This window comes from Phascolarctos cinereus, unplaced genomic scaffold (assembly GCF_003287225.1).
Source record: "Phascolarctos cinereus isolate Bilbo 61053 unplaced genomic scaffold, phaCin_HiC Scaffold_4;HRSCAF=312, whole genome shotgun sequence".
Taxonomy (NCBI): Eukaryota; Metazoa; Chordata; class Mammalia; order Diprotodontia; family Phascolarctidae; genus Phascolarctos; species Phascolarctos cinereus.
The window spans coordinates 722,587,980-722,606,190 of record NW_027555847.1 but is presented as its reverse complement, the minus strand read 5'-3'; the positions used below and the strand labels follow the sequence as shown (position 1 = coordinate 722,606,190).

At 46.6% G+C, this 18,211-nt stretch overlaps 1 protein-coding gene across 19 annotated transcripts in view; it reads left to right on the top strand.

Annotated features, from left to right (window-relative positions):
* Positions 1 to 18,211, top strand: part of GNB1L (G protein subunit beta 1 like) — a 152,073-nt gene that overhangs the window by 79,419 nt on the left and 54,443 nt on the right. For 9 of the 19 annotated variants that reach the window (XM_078154456.1, XM_020996521.2, XM_078154457.1 and 6 more), the window contains one exon: positions 17,539 to 17,682. In XM_078154456.1, the coding sequence (XP_078010582.1) occupies positions 17,539 to 17,682 (144 nt within the window). Of the gene's footprint in view, positions 1 to 15,189; positions 15,432 to 15,534; positions 15,655 to 17,538; positions 17,683 to 18,211 lie in introns of all 19 variants that reach the window. The other 10 variants (XM_020996515.2, XM_020996513.2, XM_078154459.1 and 7 more) reach the window with 5 other exon arrangements.

The window sequence follows — 18,211 nt, the reverse complement described above, 5'->3', positions numbered from 1 at the left end:
TTTAACCTCTGGATCTGAGGTATCAGGGCAGTTTTCCTTAATAATTTCTTGAAATATGATGTCTAGGCTCTTTTTTTGATCATGGCTTTGAGATCAACTAATAATTCTTAAATGATCTCTCCTCTATCTATTTTCCAGGTCAGTTGTTTTTCCAATGGGATATTTTGCATTTTCTTTCTTTTTTTTATTCTTCTGACTTTATTCTGTTGTTTCTTAATGTCTCATGGAGTCATTAGCTTTCACTTACTCAATTCTAATTTTTAAGGAATTATTTTCTTTAGTGATCTTTTATACCTCTTTTTCCATTTGGCTGGGGCAGCTAAGTGGCACAGTGAATAGAGTGCCAGGATTGGATTCAGGGAGACTCATCTTCATGAATTCAAATCTGGTCTCAGCCACTTCCTAGCTGTGTGGCCCTGGACAAGTCACTTAACTCAGTTTTGCTTCAGTTTCTCACCTGTAAAATGAGCTGGAGAAGGAAATGGCAAACCACTCCAGTATCTCTGTCAAGAAAACCCCAAATGAGGTCATGAAGAGTCAGGCATGACTGAATTGATGACTGAAAATGACTGAACTTCCATTTTGTCAGTTCTGCTTTTTAAGGAGTTCTTTTTTTCAGTGAATTTTTGTGCCTCTTTTTACCATTTGGCCAGTTCTTGTTTTTAAGGTGTTATTTTCTTCAGTATTTTTGTGCCTCTTTTACCAAGCTGTTGATTTTCTTTTAATAATGTTTTTGCATCATTCTCCTTTCTTTTCCCAATTTTTCCTCTACCATTTCTATCTCTTTCTTAAACTCTTCCAAGAATTCTTGTTGGGTTTGTGTCCAATTTGTATTTTTTCTTTGAAGCTTTGCTTGTAGCTATTTTCACACTGTTGTCTCCTTCTGAGTTTGTCTCTTGATCTTTCCCTGTCACCAGAGTAGCTTGTCAAGTTAGGTTTTTTTTGGGGGGGAGGGGGTTGTTGTTATTGTTTGTTCATTTTTCCAGCCCATTCCTTGACTTTGAATTTTATGTTAAAGTTGGGCTCTGCCCACCTGAGAGTGGGGAGGCACTGTCCAAGCTTCAGGGTTTTCCATGCTGCTGTTTTCAGAGCTAGTTCTGGGGGTCTGCAGACTTTCAGCTCTTCCAAAGTGGTGTGATCTTGGGAGAGGGTGTGGTCACTGCCCTGTTCTTTACCCAAGAAGGGCCCCTGCTCCTCTGCAGCCATACGCACTAGTAATACCCCTCCTCTGGGCTCTGGAACTGTGACCCAGAACCGTGTATGGGCAACAACAGCGTTACAACTGCAGGTCCTGTACTCGGTGTCATCTCAGGGTCCCCTGTAATCTGTTTCTGACCTGTTATCCATTCCCTTTACAGTCTCTGGGTTGAGAGCTCCTGAAGCTGCTGCTGCCCTTGTCACAGCTGCCTCCCGTGCACTGTGGGCTAGCCCCCACCCCAGTGTCACTAGCTTATCCTGCTGACCTCCTAAGTTGTCTTAGGCTGGAAGAATGTCTCACCTCAACCTTTTGTTGGCTCTGCCACTCAGAAATTCGATATGAGGCATTTAAAAGTTGTTTGGAGGAGACTGTTGGGAGAGTTTCACTGGGTTGCTGCTTGTACTCTGCCGTCTTGCTTCCCCACACCGTTCTCTTAAACATTTTGGTTTGTTGGCTTGACAGTAAGGAAAGCATCCAATCAGTGCACATCCCCCCAGTTTATCTCCGTGGCAGAACTGATGGAAGCGCATCACATGCCCAGGATACATGAGGCAGCGTGGCATTCTTGGATATAGTCAGGCGATATCAGTCTTACCTCAGACACTGCTTGTGTGATCCTAGGGAACCCATTTCTCCTTGTAGGGCCCCAGCTTACTAATCTGTAAAATGGAGATAGTTATACAGTCCCTCAGAAGGTGGTTGTGAGAAAAGTTTAGCTTCCTAGTAATTCAGGCTGTCCCAAAGTGGATGGACTGACTTAGGAGGTCACAGTTTGCCCTTCACTGGTGTCTTTGAGCAGAAGCTAGATAAGCACCTCTCAGGTGTATCTAAAGGATGTTCTGTCCAGGTAGAAATGGAAATAAAGGGCCTCCGAGGTCCCTTCCACCTCTGGGATTCTGTGAGTCTCTGTGCTGTCAAGTTCATGTTCTCTGAAGCCAGATTTTATACTCATCCTCCTCATTAAAGAAAAAAAAATACCTTTAGTTGATGAATCAAAAAATGTTTTCATTCTCTGCTTTTTTGTTCCTCCTAGTTTTATAACCCCCCCCACATACACACACACACATACACACAGTTGTCTTTTTTACGTGCCCTGAGTATACAGAGTTTTAAATTTTGCTTGATGTGTGGGTTGTTTCTTCAGTTAGTGAATGGGAATTTTCTGTGTTAAGAATCGTCCTTAAAAAAAAAAGAATCGTCCTCAATTTGTGGCTCATGGCTTAAGAACAGTCATTTAGCTTGCTTTTTCTGAGGGGCTAGAATGGAAAGCACACTTACTAAATTTGTAGGTGACATCATCTTGGGATGAGTGACTAGAACTTTGGAAGACAGAAATAGAATTCTACTGTGACAAGTTAGGAAAGCTCAGGAGGGACAACTGGATGATCTACCGGAAGAGGAAAACCAGAACATAAGTAAAAGGGGGAAAAAGCCCAAGTGGTTATTTGTAGCTATGACCAAAAGAGATCATCCAATTAGACGGCCCAGAGGTAAAAGAATCTTAGAGACCATTTAGTTGTGGGGCAGTGGAAAGAGAATTGGGTTTGGAGACAGAGGAGACAGAGGGTTCAAATCCTTCCACTTCTACTTCCTACCTGTGAAATTTTGGGTGACAACTTAGCTTCTCTAGGCCCCAGTTTCTTTATCTGTGGAATGAGATTGCTTTCACAACTATGGATGGAGGAGAGTTCTTGGCCAAACAAGGAACAGAGGTGATCATAAGTAATAAAATGAAGAGCGTTGATTACACAAAATCAGTGCAATTAGAATTAGAATGGAAATAGTGAACTGGTTTTTAAAAAAAATCTTTGCAGCAAATTTCTGAAAAAGCATATGCAAACAAGAGCCATTCCCCAATAAATAAATTCTCAAAGGATGCAACCATTTAGATGAGCATCTCACACCATTTATCACAATCAGCGCCAAATAGATACATGACCTAGAGGTAAAAGGTCATGTCATAAGCACAGCAGAGGAGCAAGGGAAGAGTTTTTGACCAAAAAAAAGGAATAGAAAGGATCAATAGTAAAATGGATGGTTTGGATTACATAAAACTGAAATGCTTTTGCACAAAAAAAATCAGTACAGTTAAAATTAGAAGGCAGACAATTAACTGGGAAAAGAATCTTTGCAGCAAGCTCTTCTAGCAAAGTCTAAGACACCTAGGGAATTGGTAAAAACATAAAAATAAGAGTTATTCTTAATGGCCCAAGAATATGAACAAGCAGTTCTCAAAAAACAGAAAGGCAGGCTGCCACCAGCCATGTGGAAGAAACACTCCAAACCACTAACACAAAGAGAAATACAAATTGAAACAGTTCCGAGACTGCCAATCTCACTATCAGATTAGCAAGGATGACAAAAGAGGAAAGTGACAATTGTTGGAGAGGTTGTGGCAGGACAGGAGTACTAATGCATTGTTGGTGGACCAGCGATCCAACCATTCTGCAAAGCCGTTTGGAACTGACCCTAAAAATTACTGAGCTCTACATACCCTTTGACCCAGCAATGCCATTACCAGGCACATACCCCCAACAGACCATAAAAGGGTGGCCGAGTGATTTGGGCAAGGCCATACCAGGTGGCAAGCAGCAGGAGGAAGTATGTATCCACAACGATGAAATCGCTGATCTTTTGAAGAACTAGAGTACTATTTTTTATTTATATATATATGTGTGTGTGTGTGTGTGTGTGTGTGTGTGTTATGCTTTATTATTCACTAATGATTACTTAAGTATATGTCTTGTTTTCTTCTCCTTGTGGACTGGGACCGTGTCATATACAAGGTGTCCCAAAAGTCTTGGTACAGTTTTAAGCTATTAACACCAGCCAGACATGGTGCCTAGCATGGAGATGAGCACATAATGCTTCTGCAGTATATGGCTTCTGGCTCATTCTCCTTAAGTGTTTTCGTTTAAAAAAGAATAAATTCCTGCCATTGATTTATTTTATTATTTGCCTGAGTCTCATGAAAGCAGAAAGTTTAAAAAAAAAATCCAGTCAGTTATCTTTCTGTTAGCTAGCCTTCTGCCTGCCTTCTTCTTTCAACTTTTGCTGCCAACCCCCTTGTTCAGGGCTTCATCTCCTCCCTCCTAGACTATGGTGATAGCTTCCTACCTGGCTATCAAAGTTACATTCCTAATATACTCCTGTGATCATGCCAGCCTCCATTCCTTCATCTGTAAAATGGGTGTGATGATAGAGTTGACTGATACTGTGGACCTCACAGGATTGTCATGATTATTGAAGGACATGTTGATTGAGTTAGTATCTGTTCACTGATTTTGGTCAGTGGGTCTCACTCTAATTATGATAATGGGAACATTTGAAATGGAAAATGAGAAAGATGTTAGGAACTAATGTTAGTGAACCCAGAGCAGACTGAATGATGTCCTAGGAAGAATTCTCAGATGTAACGAAACCCTGATGAGCTGAACGTAGCTAAAAGAAAGACAATTGACTGGAATTTTTTTTTTTGCTTTCTGTCTTCATGAGACAAAGACAAATAATAAAATGAGCAATTGCAGGGATTTATTTTTTTAAAAAAGAAAACACTTAAAGAGACTGAGCTGGGAGCCATACTGATTTGCCCTGGCAGGACTTGGAGTCACAAGGGCCTGCCCCTTGCTACCTTCCCTGACTCAGTTTCCTCCTCTGGGAAATGAGGAGATTTCATCAAGTGGCCTGTAAAGTTCACTTTGTAGCCTTTGATCTGTGATCCCAGAGTCCCCATATCTATGCCGTGTAGAGCTGAATTTCTGGGAGTGAGGCTGACTGAGAAGAAACACAGGAATAACTGTCTGCTTACTAAGGCAGGGAGTTGTACAAATAACGTGTCTAAAGATATTCCAGCATTAGGGTTGAAGCAAGGGAGGAGGAGGAGGTCAGTAAATTCTAGCAACTTATTACCTCCATGACCAAAGAGAAAAAGATAAAGCTCTTCCTATGTCTGAAGGCTTCTTACGCTTTACTCCCTGACATGTACATTGGACTACTTCCTACTCTTCAATCTCCCATCTCTGAGCCTTTGCCCTTGGGATCCCCCATTTCTGGAAAGCTCTGCTTCCTTGATTCCTCCCTGGCTCTTTTCAAAACTCAGCTCAAATCTCACCTTCTCCAGGAGGCCCCTTCTGCTCCCCCACCTTTTAATTCCTTCCACGTGAAGGTTCCTTCCATCCACCTTGTGTGTTCTCAGTTATTTAGATGTCTCTCCTGTTAGAACGTACACTGTTTGAGGACAGGAATTGTTTTTGCCTTTTTCTATATCTCCAGGTTTATCTCCAGTGCCCTTGTACTTACTAGACGCTTAATAAATTGACTGACTGGGTCAAGGTTAATTAACTCTTAACTAGACAGCGCATTACTCAGAACTTTCCAGTGGTGAAGACTTTAATTAATCAAAGTGTGATTGTATATGAAGTCCATTATTCAAAAACTATAAACTGGGCTCTTCATCCCTACTGAGGACACACCAGGCAGGGGTGGGGAGCCTGTGGCCTTAAGGCCCTGGGCTAAAGTATAGCATAATCCAGCCAGGATGGACATTAGGAAGAGAGGACTGACAGTGGCCAGTGTGGCTTTCAAACGGTGCAGTCCCTGCAGTCTGTGGCTGGCTATCCCCTGATGTGACTTCATGCTTCCACTGTATCTCAAGAGTAGCTGGTCTCCTCCAAGCTTTCTCCCTTCATTCCTGCCTCTGGTCTGAGAGCCGCTTCCCCTTCCCCAGCCATTTTTCCTACCCATCTAAATCCTACCCAGCCTGCAAGGCCTGACTCAAGACCCGCCTTTCCCTAAGCCCTCATCTGACCATTTGGGGGCTCACTGGGGCTCCTTTGGGTGTTCACAGGCTAGTGAGGAAGAAGAGAAGCCTGTAGGGGCTGGGATGCCTGTTATCATCTATTTATACTTATTATTATGTGTTACTGTTATTATATCACTTATCTGTTACTGTATTAATTACTATATCATTTACATATTACATACTGTAGTAAATCTGTCAGCAGACACCCTGGGGTGAGCTGAAAGGTAGAGGGCCTTGGTGCTCAGTAACAGTCCTGAGGCACTTGCAGTCGACACCTGTTTCCTGTTCATGTCAGATAACAAGCATCCCAAACACGAGGCTCTGCCATGAGATGTTGTCGGCACGAGGGTGACCTGGCACCCAGGCTTTGGCAAACCAAGCCTGCCTTGGTCCTGCGTAGCCAGTGACGTCTGTTGTCTTAGCCCTCCAATTAAAAGGGAGGCCCAAGGAGGGACTTGGTGTGGAACAGAGGAATACAGCGAGGGGCAAACCCAGAGGGCTGCTGACATTTTTACTGAGTAATTCTTTAATCTTGCTTTACTTTGGGGGAATGGCATCTGGTAGGCCAGGAATTTCCAAAGAATAACAGGGACTTCGCATACTTGGTCAGGAGCACACCTGGTTGTGCTGAATGCTGTGCAGTAATAATTATGTCTGCGCACCTGCTCGCTGAAGTCAGCCAGACATGCCCAGGGAGATTTATTTCTGATGTACCTGGAAATCTCTTTCCTACTCTCAGTGACTCTGAGAGTAAACACACACAAAAAGGCGAGATGACTCTTAAAAAAACACCCCCGAGATCCCTTTGCGTCAAAGATTCAGCAAGACAGAAAGAGGAGGGGGATGGGGCGATGTTTTAATAACAATTTGTTTGGGGTTCAGAGTGTGATGGAAATGCAGATGACGGGAGTGGGAATAGGAGAGTGGCTGGAATTTTTCCTGTGGGAATCTGTTAACATTTTGAGGCTTCAGAGAGATTGTTGGAAGGTAATCTTTCTGACATTTACATTCTTCAAGTGACAGTTATTAATTGAAATCTACACTGCAGGGATGGTTCTGCCATCTTGCTGAACAAAATTAAAATGACTTCAGAAAATATCTTCTGCTCTGTGCTGTAGTCACCACCAAGCAGAGCCTCCTAATGGATATTGATGGCTATTTTTAAGGGGAGTGATTCCCATGTTTGCTGAAAATCGTGCCTTGTGCTTCCAGCCCCTGGATAGATGTATAATAGAATGTCTATATAAGAGACTGGCATGTGGGACATGGAGGGGGTGCTGTATGTGATCACAGACATATGACCCTGTGTGAGCATTTGCATGAGATTTCCTGCATGGGTCTGTGTATGAGAATAACATCTCCCCTTTTTTCACTCAGTCAAGCATTTATTAGATTTCCGGTCAGGGAAAGCTGTTTTGGGGCAGCTGAGTGGTGCACTAGAAGGAATGCTGGGCCTGGAGTCAGGACGACTCATCTCCTTGAGTTCAAATCCAGCCTCAGACACTTCCTAGCTGAGTGACCCTGGGCAAGTCACTTAACCCCTGCCTCAGTTTCCTCCTCTGTAAAATGAGGTGGAGAAGGAAGTGGCAAACCACTCCAGGACCTCTGCCAAGAAAACCCCAAATGGGGTCACGAAGGGTTGGACACCACTGAGACAACAGCAGTTACTTTGGGAGGGAGAGAGGCACTGGCCTCTGGGGGTCAGGAGGAGCTCTCTGTAGAAGATGGTTCTAACTTGAGACATGAAAGAGGCGAGTGGGGAGAGCGTTCCAGGCGTGGAAGCGGCACGTGTGTGTGGGCTGAGTGTACCACGAAGTGTCCGGGGGGGGAGTGTTCCAGGCGTGGAAGCAGCACGTGTGTGTGCGCCGAGTGTACCACAAAGTGTCTGAGGGGTGGGGGGGAGAGTGTTCCAGGCGTGGAAGTGGCACGTGTGTGTGCCGTGTGTACCATGAAATATCTGAGGGGCAGCAGCAATCTATTGATAAGTAATCATTTATTAAGGGCCTACTGTGTGCCAGGTGCCGAGCTCCGTGCTAGAGATACAAGAAGAGGCAGAAGACAGTCCTGGCCCTGCAGGGGCTTACAGTCTAATGGGGAGACAACATGTGAACAAAAATATACAGCAGGAGCTCTGTACAGAATAAATAGGACCTCGTTAAGAGAGGGAAGGCGGTGGAAGTCAGAGGGGTTGGGCAGGCTTCCGGTAGAAGCTGGGATTTTAGCTGGAAGCTGAAGGAAGCTGAAGAGCTCAGTAGTGGAAGCAGAGGAGGGAGAGCGTTCCAGGCCTGGGGGACAGCCAGAGAAAGTGCCCAGAGCCGAGAGATGGAGGGTCTTGTCTGTGGAACAGCCACCGGGCCGGAGTCACTGGACCAAAGAGTCTGCGTTGGGGAATGAGGTGTGAAAAGACTGGGAAGGGACGAGGGGCCAGGTTATGAAGGGCTTTGAAGGCCAACCAGAGAATTTTGTATTTGCTCCTGGAGGCCATAGGGAGCCACTGGAATTTACCCAGTAGGGTGACACGATCAGAGCTGTGCTTTAGGAACGTCCCTTTGGTGGCTGAATGGACGATGGACTGGGGTAGGGAGAGACTGGAGGCAGGCCAGCTCCTCCCCTCCCCCAGCAGTCCAGGTGTGAGGTAATGAGGGTCTGCACCAGGGCGGGGCCTTGTCAGAGGAGAGGAGGGGGAGTGTTCAAGAGATGTTACAAAGGAAGAATTGACAGGCCTTGTGAGAAGTAGTGAGGAGCCAAGATGACCCCTGGGTTGGGAGCCAGAGGGACCGGGAGGAGCCTGGGCAGCGCCCTGCACAGCCTTAGGTAAGAGGGACTGGTTTGGCCGCACCCTGGAGAATGAAAGGGGAAGAAAACATCAAGGCCAAGGGGTAGGTCAGAGCTGTTGTCAAGGCCATTGAGTGCTAGCTAGGATATTTGGTCCTAGAGGTCATAGGAATCATTTGTGTCTTGAGGAGTGGAGTGAGTGGTCAACCCTGTGCTTTGTGGCAGATTGTTAGAGTAGGGAGAGGCTTGAGCAGGGAAGCCAGGTAGATGATTCTTGTGGTGGTCCAGATGAGAAGTGGAGGGTGTGAACTGAGGTGGCTGATTTATAAGGGGACTGTTTACAGGAAAGGTCGTGGCCGTAAAGTTGGCAAGACTTGGAGACTGGTTGGATTTGTGGGGTGAGCAAGAGTGAGAAAGCGAGGGTGACTCCGAGCCCAAAAACCAGGGCTCTGGAAGCGTGATGGCGCCCTCAACAGAAGGTGGACTGTTTGGAAGCAGAGAGGGTTCGGAGGAAACGTGCGGTTTGGTTTTGGACGCGTTGAGTTTGAGACCCTCTGGAAGACATCCGGTAGACCTAGAGGTGTGAGAGTCATCTGCATAGCAGGGACCATGGAACCTGGGGGAGCCGATGAGAGAGCAGTCAGGGCAGGGCCTTGGGGAACCCACATTTGACTTAGAAAACCACAAATTAATTCTTTTGTCCCTTATGTTGGGTTTTTATTTACCTTGCTAAGCATTTCCCAATTCCCTCTTCATCTGGTCAGGCCCTTCAGGAGTGGTGGCCAGCTTGACCCTTCTGAGGTGGATGACTGAGGAGCAGACGGACTGGTGGGGAGAGAACCAGGAGAGAGTAGTGTCATGGAAACCCAGACCAGAGAGAGTGCCCAGGAGGGAGGGCAACCCCGCCGCTAAATGCCTCAGTTATCCTCCACTCAGGGAGAGGTTCCACCTTTTCTGTAGCGGCCTGAGTCACGTTGCCTTGGGGACAGCAGCACAGAAGGATTAAAAATGACACAAAATTCTGTTCCTGTCCTTGTAAGAGCCATAACTGAACAGGGCTGCAGCACAAGCCGGTGTCCCTCTGTGTCCTTCTCAGGGCAGTGCTTTTCACTCATTCCCCGGCCTAAGGACAACTGAGCTCATCACTTGACCCTGACACTGAGCTTAGCAAAGCCTGATTCCTTGAGTCAGGGGGTGGGGGAGCAGGAAGGTGTGGAATGTGAAGGGTGGTCTCCTGGCCCTGTCCTCTTCTGCTCTGGGATTGTAGGATCCACCATGTCATGGGTGTGTTCTTTTGGTCCTGCACGGACCTTCTGGCTTCTTTCTGGGGGGATGAGACAGGGGGCAGGACTTCAGGGTCCCTCTCAGTGTGTTTTATCCTAAGGCCCTTTGCAGATTTGAGGAGGCCACAGGTGAAATGAAGGAAGGAATGAACCAGAGGGAGATTAGGCGAGTGGCATCCTGCAGTGCCAGCCTTCCCTTGCCATGAGGCACATGGAAGCCCTGCTTGGTAGAGTTGAGCAGTCTTGAAAGTAACCGGGCAGGGCAGCTGGGGGCTTCGGTTCCTCTGTACTCCTTGAGGGGTGTGGGGCGGATCAGCTATTCCTGTGACTGACTTTCTCTATTTGTCCATCAAACTTCCTCAAAAAAGAAATGCATTAACTCATCAGCTTTGTTTCTTGTACCTGCATTAGGCACGGTATATCTGTCTGTGGGTCTTAAGCTCTTCTTTGGGCCCACATGCACCATGGTCCCTGTAAGGACATGTACCGTTCCCGGTGTTTTAAACCCTTCACTCTCCTTATGTACAGACTTTCCGTGTGTTGGTGAAACCTGTGTCTTTAATTAGAAGAATGCCATTAAAGCCTGCCTGGTTAATCCTCGATCACCTCTGGGCTGACGCCTCCTTTTGCCCAGATTCCTCCTGTAGTCCCTGGGTTGGGTGGGCCATGGGCCATAGGCAGTCAGGCATGGCGAAGGTTAGACTGAGAGTGTTTGTCGCGTCAGAAGCGTCTGGGGAGGTGGCTAAGATGGCAGAGAGCTTTGCTAACAGATGGCTTTGTCTGCGATGAGTCTTGAAGACTTGAGCTTTACATGGTCTGGTCTTCCAGTCAGTGAGTCAGTCAGCCAGCATTGATTAGGCACGGTGCTAAGCTTTGGGGCTACAAAGAAAGGCAAAAAGCAAACAGGTCCTGCCATTGGCACTGCCAGTCTGATGGAGGAGACAATGTGTAAGCAAGCTGTGTGCAGAATGTATAGCTCTGTACAGATACACTGAGTGCAGGATGCATTAGAGGCAGTCTCAGGGTGAAGGCATTAAGCTTAAGGAGAACCTGGTAAGATTTCTTGCCAGAGGTGGAACTTTACCTGAGACTTGAAGGAAGCCAGGAGGATGAGATGAGGAGGGAGAGAGCACCAGGGAGGGGGCACCGCAAGGGAAAATGCCTGGAATCGGGAGATGAGGTATCATGCAAGTTCATGAGAGAGAATGAGGTGTAGGAAGGGGCTTTGAATGCCAAACAGCATTTTATTTTTGACCCTGGAGGGCATAGGGGACCACTGAACCATCTATGTTTAAGGAAGATCCTATGTTTAAGGAAGATCAGTTTGATAGCTGAGTGGAGGGGTGTTATCACAATGGTCCAAGGCTTCGATCCCCACTTTGATGTATGCTCACTGTGTGGCCTTGAGCAAGTCACCTGCCCTCTCTGGGTCTCAGTTTCTCCATCTATAAACAAGACTAAGGGGTCTTCACAACACCTTGCTGCTCCGTCTGCTGTCAGAGCTATCGGTGAGCAGCTGGGAGTGAGTCTGTCCTTGATGTGGGATGCTTCCACTCTCCTTGTGCTCCAAGGGTTTGGGCAACGTCTTTGGGTGTCCATTTTGCCTTTCAAGCCTGGTGTTTCTCTTCTTGGGGCAAAGACTGGGTTATTACGAAGGAAGTTGGTTGCCACAACAGCATTGCAGATGCATGCTAGCCTTGCAGACTCACCCAAGGTCACCCAGGAGCCCTAAAAGTTTATTTCAGGCTCCTTTTTTGTGGGCTAGTAGATTTCTGTTTTCCCCATTTGAAAAAAAAATGTTGCTACCTATTTGCAAAGCTGTGCTGAATGATGTGCTTGTAAACACTTACCCGGTTTGGGAGATGGGAAGATGATGATGTGAGGCCCCTCGCCTGTTCCCAGGGAATGACGGAGCTGAGCAGCTTTTGCTACCTTCTCCTGCCGAGGACGTCCCTCAAGCACTTTAGCAGAGTTTTGTCTGCTGAGACATCAGGAAACGGCTGGTTGATTGAGACCTGTTGAGTGACGCCTCTCTTCACCAAAAGGCCTTCTGACTCCACAGTGTGGTGCAGGGCAGAGAAAATGCTGGGGAAGGAGAGAAGTGGAGGGGACAGGAGGGGCACAACAGCTGATTTCACAGGAAAATCGGTAGAGTGCAGGCTGTGCAAGAGACAGCCTGTACCTTAAAAAGCCTGTTGAAGCCAACGTCCTGCTTGTGAAGAGCACCAGATGGACAGATGCGCAGAGTGGGGGGCCTGTGCTCTAGCAGGTGGCTGGGGCCGTCTGCAGGGCTCGGCCCAGCGAGAAGAGTGAGCACCGGCTTGTTCTGGGGAGACCGTCTCCAGACGGGTGGCTAGTCCAGAGTCTCTGGAACAAAAGGAGAATTGTTTGTAAAAAGATTGAACTGACACATGTTGGTTAAACCACCTCGGTATTGTAGGCTGTAAATTGGTCCGGAACCTTAGAGGTTGTCTCATCTAACCCCCCCCCCCATCTCAGTAGATGAGGAAACAGAGACTGACCCGTGAAGAGATGTGACTCATCAAAATCCAAGCCCAGAATGTCCGACTCCCAGTTCAGTGTTTGACCTCTCCAGGAAAGTGCATAGCCAGCTGTGAAAGTTCAGAAAAGGTGTCATCTTCTTGCTAGGGGCTTTTGGAATTTTTCTAGAAATTATTTGGCTGTTGGAGATCTGTGAGGCAAGGAGGTACCCAACAAACATGTCAGATTGGGAAGAGAAGGCCAGTGCCAAGAGGGATAGCAAAGGAGGAGCTTGGTGGGCAGAAGGTCTGGCGAAGGGTCCTGGGAGCTGCTTCCAGGCTGTTGTGGACCAGGGACCAGCCAGGTATGTTTGGCATCTCTGCCTGCTCATCAGGGACTAGAAAATCCACCCTCTTATGGGGAAAGATCATGTGTCACTCGAGCTTTGTATTGGTAAATCTAGCTCTCTGACTGCTGTCACTCACCGAGGGACTGGGGAAGGCTGCTAAGCCTGATCTCTGTCTCTTGTCTCCTCTCCTCTCCCTTCCCCTCCCCTCCCCTCCCCTCCTCTCTTCCTCTCCCCTTCTCTCCTCTCTCCTCCTCTCCTCTTCCCTCCTCTCCTCCTTTCCCTTCTCTCCTCTCCCCTCCCCTTCTCTTCTCCCCTCCCCTCCCCTCCTTTCCCCTCCCCCTCCCCTCCTGTCCTCCTTTCCCTTCTCTCCTCTCCCCCTCTCCCCTTCTCTCCTCTCTCCTCCCATCCCCTCCCATTCTCCTCTCCTCTCCTCTCTTCTCCTTCCCTTTGACTCTTGTATCTTCCCTAAAGCTTTCCTCCTCTGAGCTAAAATATCCCCAGTTCCTTTAATTGACCCTCATATAGAATGAGCTTTACACCTTTCTCTGTTCTCATTACCTTCCTCTGGACAATGTCCAGCTTATTATCCTTCCTAAAATGTGACTGCTGCAATTGGACACAACAGTCCAGATGTGGTCTGACCAGGACAGAATTTAGCAAGACTGTCATTTCTTTATTCCTGGAAATTGTGCCTCCTTTTTTGGGGGGTGGGGTGGGGAGGACATTTAATTTTTTTTCTCAATTACATGTAAATAAGAAATTTTAACATTTGGGTTTTTTTTAAATTTTGAGTTCCAAATTCTCTCCCTCCCTCCTTCCCCTCCCCCTTTCCTGAAAGAATAAGCAGTTTGATAACAAGTCACACATGTGCAGTCTTGCAAAACATATTTCCATATTAGTCATGTTGTGAAAGAAGACACAGACCAAAAAAAAAAAACAACCCAAGAAAAATGAAGTTTAAAATAGTATGTTTCGATCTGCGTTCAGACTCCACCACTTCTTTCTCTGGAGGTGGAGAGCATTTTTCACCATGAGTCCTTTGGAATTGTCTTAGATCATTGTATTGCTGAGAAGAGCTAAGTCATTCACAGTTGATCATTGTACAATGTCACTGTTATTGTGTATAATGTTCTCCTGGTTCTGCTCATTCCACTCTGTATCTGTTCATGTAAATTTTTCTAGGTTTTTCTGAAATCTGACAGCTCATCGTTTCTTATAGCACAATAGTAGTACCCCATTAGAATCATATATCACAGCTTGTTCAGCCATTCCCCATTTGATGAACAATTGATGAGAATTTCCAGTTCTTTGCCATCACAAAAAGAACTGCTGTAAATATTTTTATACATATAGTTCCCCCCACCCTTTTAAAATCTCTTTGGGATATAGACCTAGTAGTGGTATTTCAGGGTCAAAGGTTCAGTTTGATTGCCCTTTGGGCATAGTTCCAAATTGCTCTCAAGAATAATTAGATAAATTCACAACTCCACCAACAATGCATTAGTGTTCCAATTTTCCCACATCTTCTTTAGCATTTACAATTTTCCTTCATTTTCATATTAGCCTGATAGGTATGAGGTGGTACCTCAGAGTTGTTTTAATTTAAATTATGCCTCCCTTGAAGCAGCGTGACACTGCCTGCTATGTCAGTTTGACTCATCCCTGAGCTTGGAGTCCATTAAGACCACTCCTCCCCCACGCCCCCCATTTTCAGATTAATTGCTCTCTAGTTACACTTCCTCTATCTACTTGTAAAATTAATCTTTTTTAATCCAGATGTGAGACTTTACATTTTTCTACATAAATTTCATCTTAATAAATTGGGCTCAGTATTCTAGATAATTTTTTGGATTCTAAGCCTGTCCATCCAGTATACTGACTATTGTTTTTGGCTTTCTGTCATCTGCAAATGTGATGACCCTGCCATTTATGCCATCATCTCCGTCATTGATGTAGTGGTGGTGGTGGTGGTAGTAGTAGTAGTGGTAGTGGTAGTGGTAGTAGTAGTAATAGTAGTGGTAGTAGTAATAGTAGTGGTGGTAGTGGTAGTAGAGGTAGTATAGTGGTGATGGTAGTAGTAGTAGTAATAGTGGTGGTAGTAGTAGTGATAGTAGTGGTAGTAGTTTGGTGGTGATGGTAGTAGTAGTAGTAGCAGTAGTAGTAGTAGTAGTAGTAGTGGTAGTAGTGTGGTGGTGATGGTAGTAGTAGTAGTAGTGGTAGTAGTGGTAGTGGTGGTAGTAGTGGCTGCAGGAGCTGTGCTAAATAAACACTTTACAATTATTATCTCATTTGATCCTCACAGCAGTCCTGGGAAGGTGGTGTTATCGTTATCATCCCCATTTTACAGCTGAGCAAACGGAATCAAACAGAGGTTACATGACTTGAGCAGAGTCACGAAGCCTATCCCTTCTGCTGCCACTGTCCACATCTTGCCATAAAGTTGCCATCGGGAGTCTACAGAATGTGCCAGGGGCCTTTCTCTGGGTGTTGAGAGATTCCAAGAGGGCACAGGGGCTGTCTGCCAGTCACTCTTGTGCTTGCCAGGTAACCAGCCTATCTCTTTTTTTTTCCAATCATACATTTCTCTGATTCTTCTTCAGAGTTTTTTGTATGTTACTGTTTACTTGTGTCTACTATGTTTCTTCAGAGGAGGAAACGGATGCATGGCTCCCATGAAGAACTGGGTGATAGATGGTCCTGCTATACTCTTCCTCCATCATACTTCCCCTGGAGCATAGAATTCAGTTCTGGGCATCACATTTTACCAGTGAGATACTTCACATTGTCTTCCATTTTTCTATTCTTTTAGTTTTGTTTTGTGGTTTCTTGATTTCACAGAAAGTCATTAGCTTCCATTTGCTCCATTCCAATTGTTAAGGAATGATTTTCTGCAGTGAGCTTTGGGACCTCCGTTTCCATTTGGACCATTCTGCTTTTTAAGGCGTCCTTCTCCTCGTTGGCTTTTTGTGCCTCTTTTATCATTTGGCCTAGTTTGTTTTTAAGGTGTTATTTTCTTCATTATTTTTTGGGTCTCCTTTGCCAAAGTCTTGACTTGTTTTTCATGGTTTTCTTGAAAACCACTTCACTCTCATTTCTCTTCCCAATTTTCCCTCTACCTCTTTTACTTGCTTCTCAAAATCCTTTTTGAGCTCTTCCATGGCCTGAGACCAATTCGTATTTTTCTTGGAGGCTTTGGATGTGGGAGCTTTGACTTGATTATTGTCTTCTGAGTGTGTGTTTTGCTTTTCCTTTCTATGGTGAGAACTTTTTCTGTTGTTTGCTCATTTTCCCAGCCTGTTTCTTGACTTTTAACTCTAAAGTAGGGCTCTGCTTCCAGGGTGGAGGGTGCATTGTCCCAAGACTCGGGGGTTTTGTGCAGCTGTTTCCAGAGATACTTCTAGGGACTGGTAGGTTTTCGGTCCTTCCAAGGAAAGGTGCTCGCTCCTCTCCTGGCCTGGGCTCTGGGCTGTGAGTGACCACAAGCACTCTTCTCTGCCCTCCTGTGCGGCCGTGCGCTCTGGAGTGCTGGTATTCCTCCTCCCCTGGAACTGCCGCCCAGGACCTGGATCCAAGTATGGGCAGAGGAACAGAGCCCTGCCTCAGTGCTAGTACAGAGACCCCAGTAATCTCCTTCTGAGCACTTGTTCGACCCTGTTACTGTCCGTGGGCAGAGAGCTCTGCCATCAGCCACTGCAGCTACTGATGCGGTCTCTCCCAAGGCCTGCTCCTGGCTTGCTGGGGCCCAGTCTGCACTGGCGCCTTGGTGCAACAGGCCTTTGCTGCCAACCTACCAAGTTGTCTTGGGCTGGAAATTTGTTTCACTCTGTCTTTTTGTGGGTTCTGCTGCTGTAGAATTTGCTCAGAGCCATTTTAAGGGTACTTGGAGGGGTTTGGGGGAGAGTTCAGGCAAGTCCTGCCTTTGCTCCACCACCTTGGCTCCACCTCTCCCTGAAGTGGGCACCACATTTTAAGAAGGAAATGCACAAGCAAGAAAGCATCCTGAGAGCAGCTAGTCTGGTGTGGTGAGTTCTTAAGTCTGTGTCAGATGAAAACAGAAAGGCCGAGGAGCAGACAGAAGTTACCTGATATCAGGCTAATTTAAGCATGTGCCTGGCCATTGTAGGGACCAGGGATTAGTAGTGTTTGGTCTGGGGGCTGGACCCAGGAACAAGTGGAAGTGGCATAGAGGCAAATTTGGGCTTGAGCCAGGACAGATGTCCCAAGGAGAGCTGCCCCAGAATGGAATGGGGGGGCCCTCCTGGGGGAAGGGAGCTTCAGAATGGGATGGGGACCTTCCTGGAGGAGGGCAGCTTCAGAATGGGATGGGGGGCCTCCTGGGGGAGGGGAGATTCAGAATGGGATGGGGGGGCCTTCCTGGGGAAGGGAGCTTCAGAATGGGATAGGGGGCCTTCCTGGGGAGGGGAGTTTCAGACAGAGGCCAGAGGACCACTTTCAGGGATGTTCTGGGGCTTTCCTTCCACATGCAGGTTGGACTAGGGGATTGTTGAGTTCTTTTCCAGCCTCACATTTTGTGATTCTGTGACCAAAAAAAAAAATAAATAAAAGGAAACCCTCTCTTCCTTCAGTGTTTATAAACTTTAAGCCAAGATGGGCAGAAATAAACATGTTGTTTCGTTCTTTCTTTCTCCAGAAGGTGTTCCTGGCTTTCTCTCCTGGTCATGGCTCTTCCCCCTCCTCCACCACGGTTTGTACTTCGAGGTTCCCAGTCAGCGGTAAACACCTTGCATTTCTCCTGCAGGAGCGAGGCCGACAGCCCCCCACTGCTGTTCTCTGGGTAAGTGATGCCTGGGAGAGCGGTCCATCCCAATGGTGATCAGCCTCTTCTGTTGTGTTTTGTTATCTTCGAATATGCAGAGTAACTAAGGCTAACCAAGTGCTGGTGAGCAGGGGTCCTTCTAGCCTGGTTTAATGAGTAAGTGAGAGTGCTCAGTAATGGCCTGTCACTCACATGAGATTGGGTGTTCCTGAAATATTTGAAAAGCACTCATTCACTGAAGTAGCATTAAACTTCCCTTCTGCTCTGGATTTCATTGTAAATTTGAGAGGCCTGATGGTCCGGGGAAAGGAGCCAGGAACTCAGAGTCCTTCCTCTACCACTGCCAAGACAGACATGATCTTAGGCAAGACCCTTCCGCTCTCCCAGCCTCTGTTTCCTCATCTGAAAAGTGGGGATTATACTACTTGTCCTGCCTTGCTGATTGGGTAATTGTGAGGAAGGCCCTCTGTGCTTTCTTAGGACAGTGGGGACAGGTGACTCACGGCTGCAGGTCTTTCTCAGAGGTGAGGCAGTACTGGGGATGACT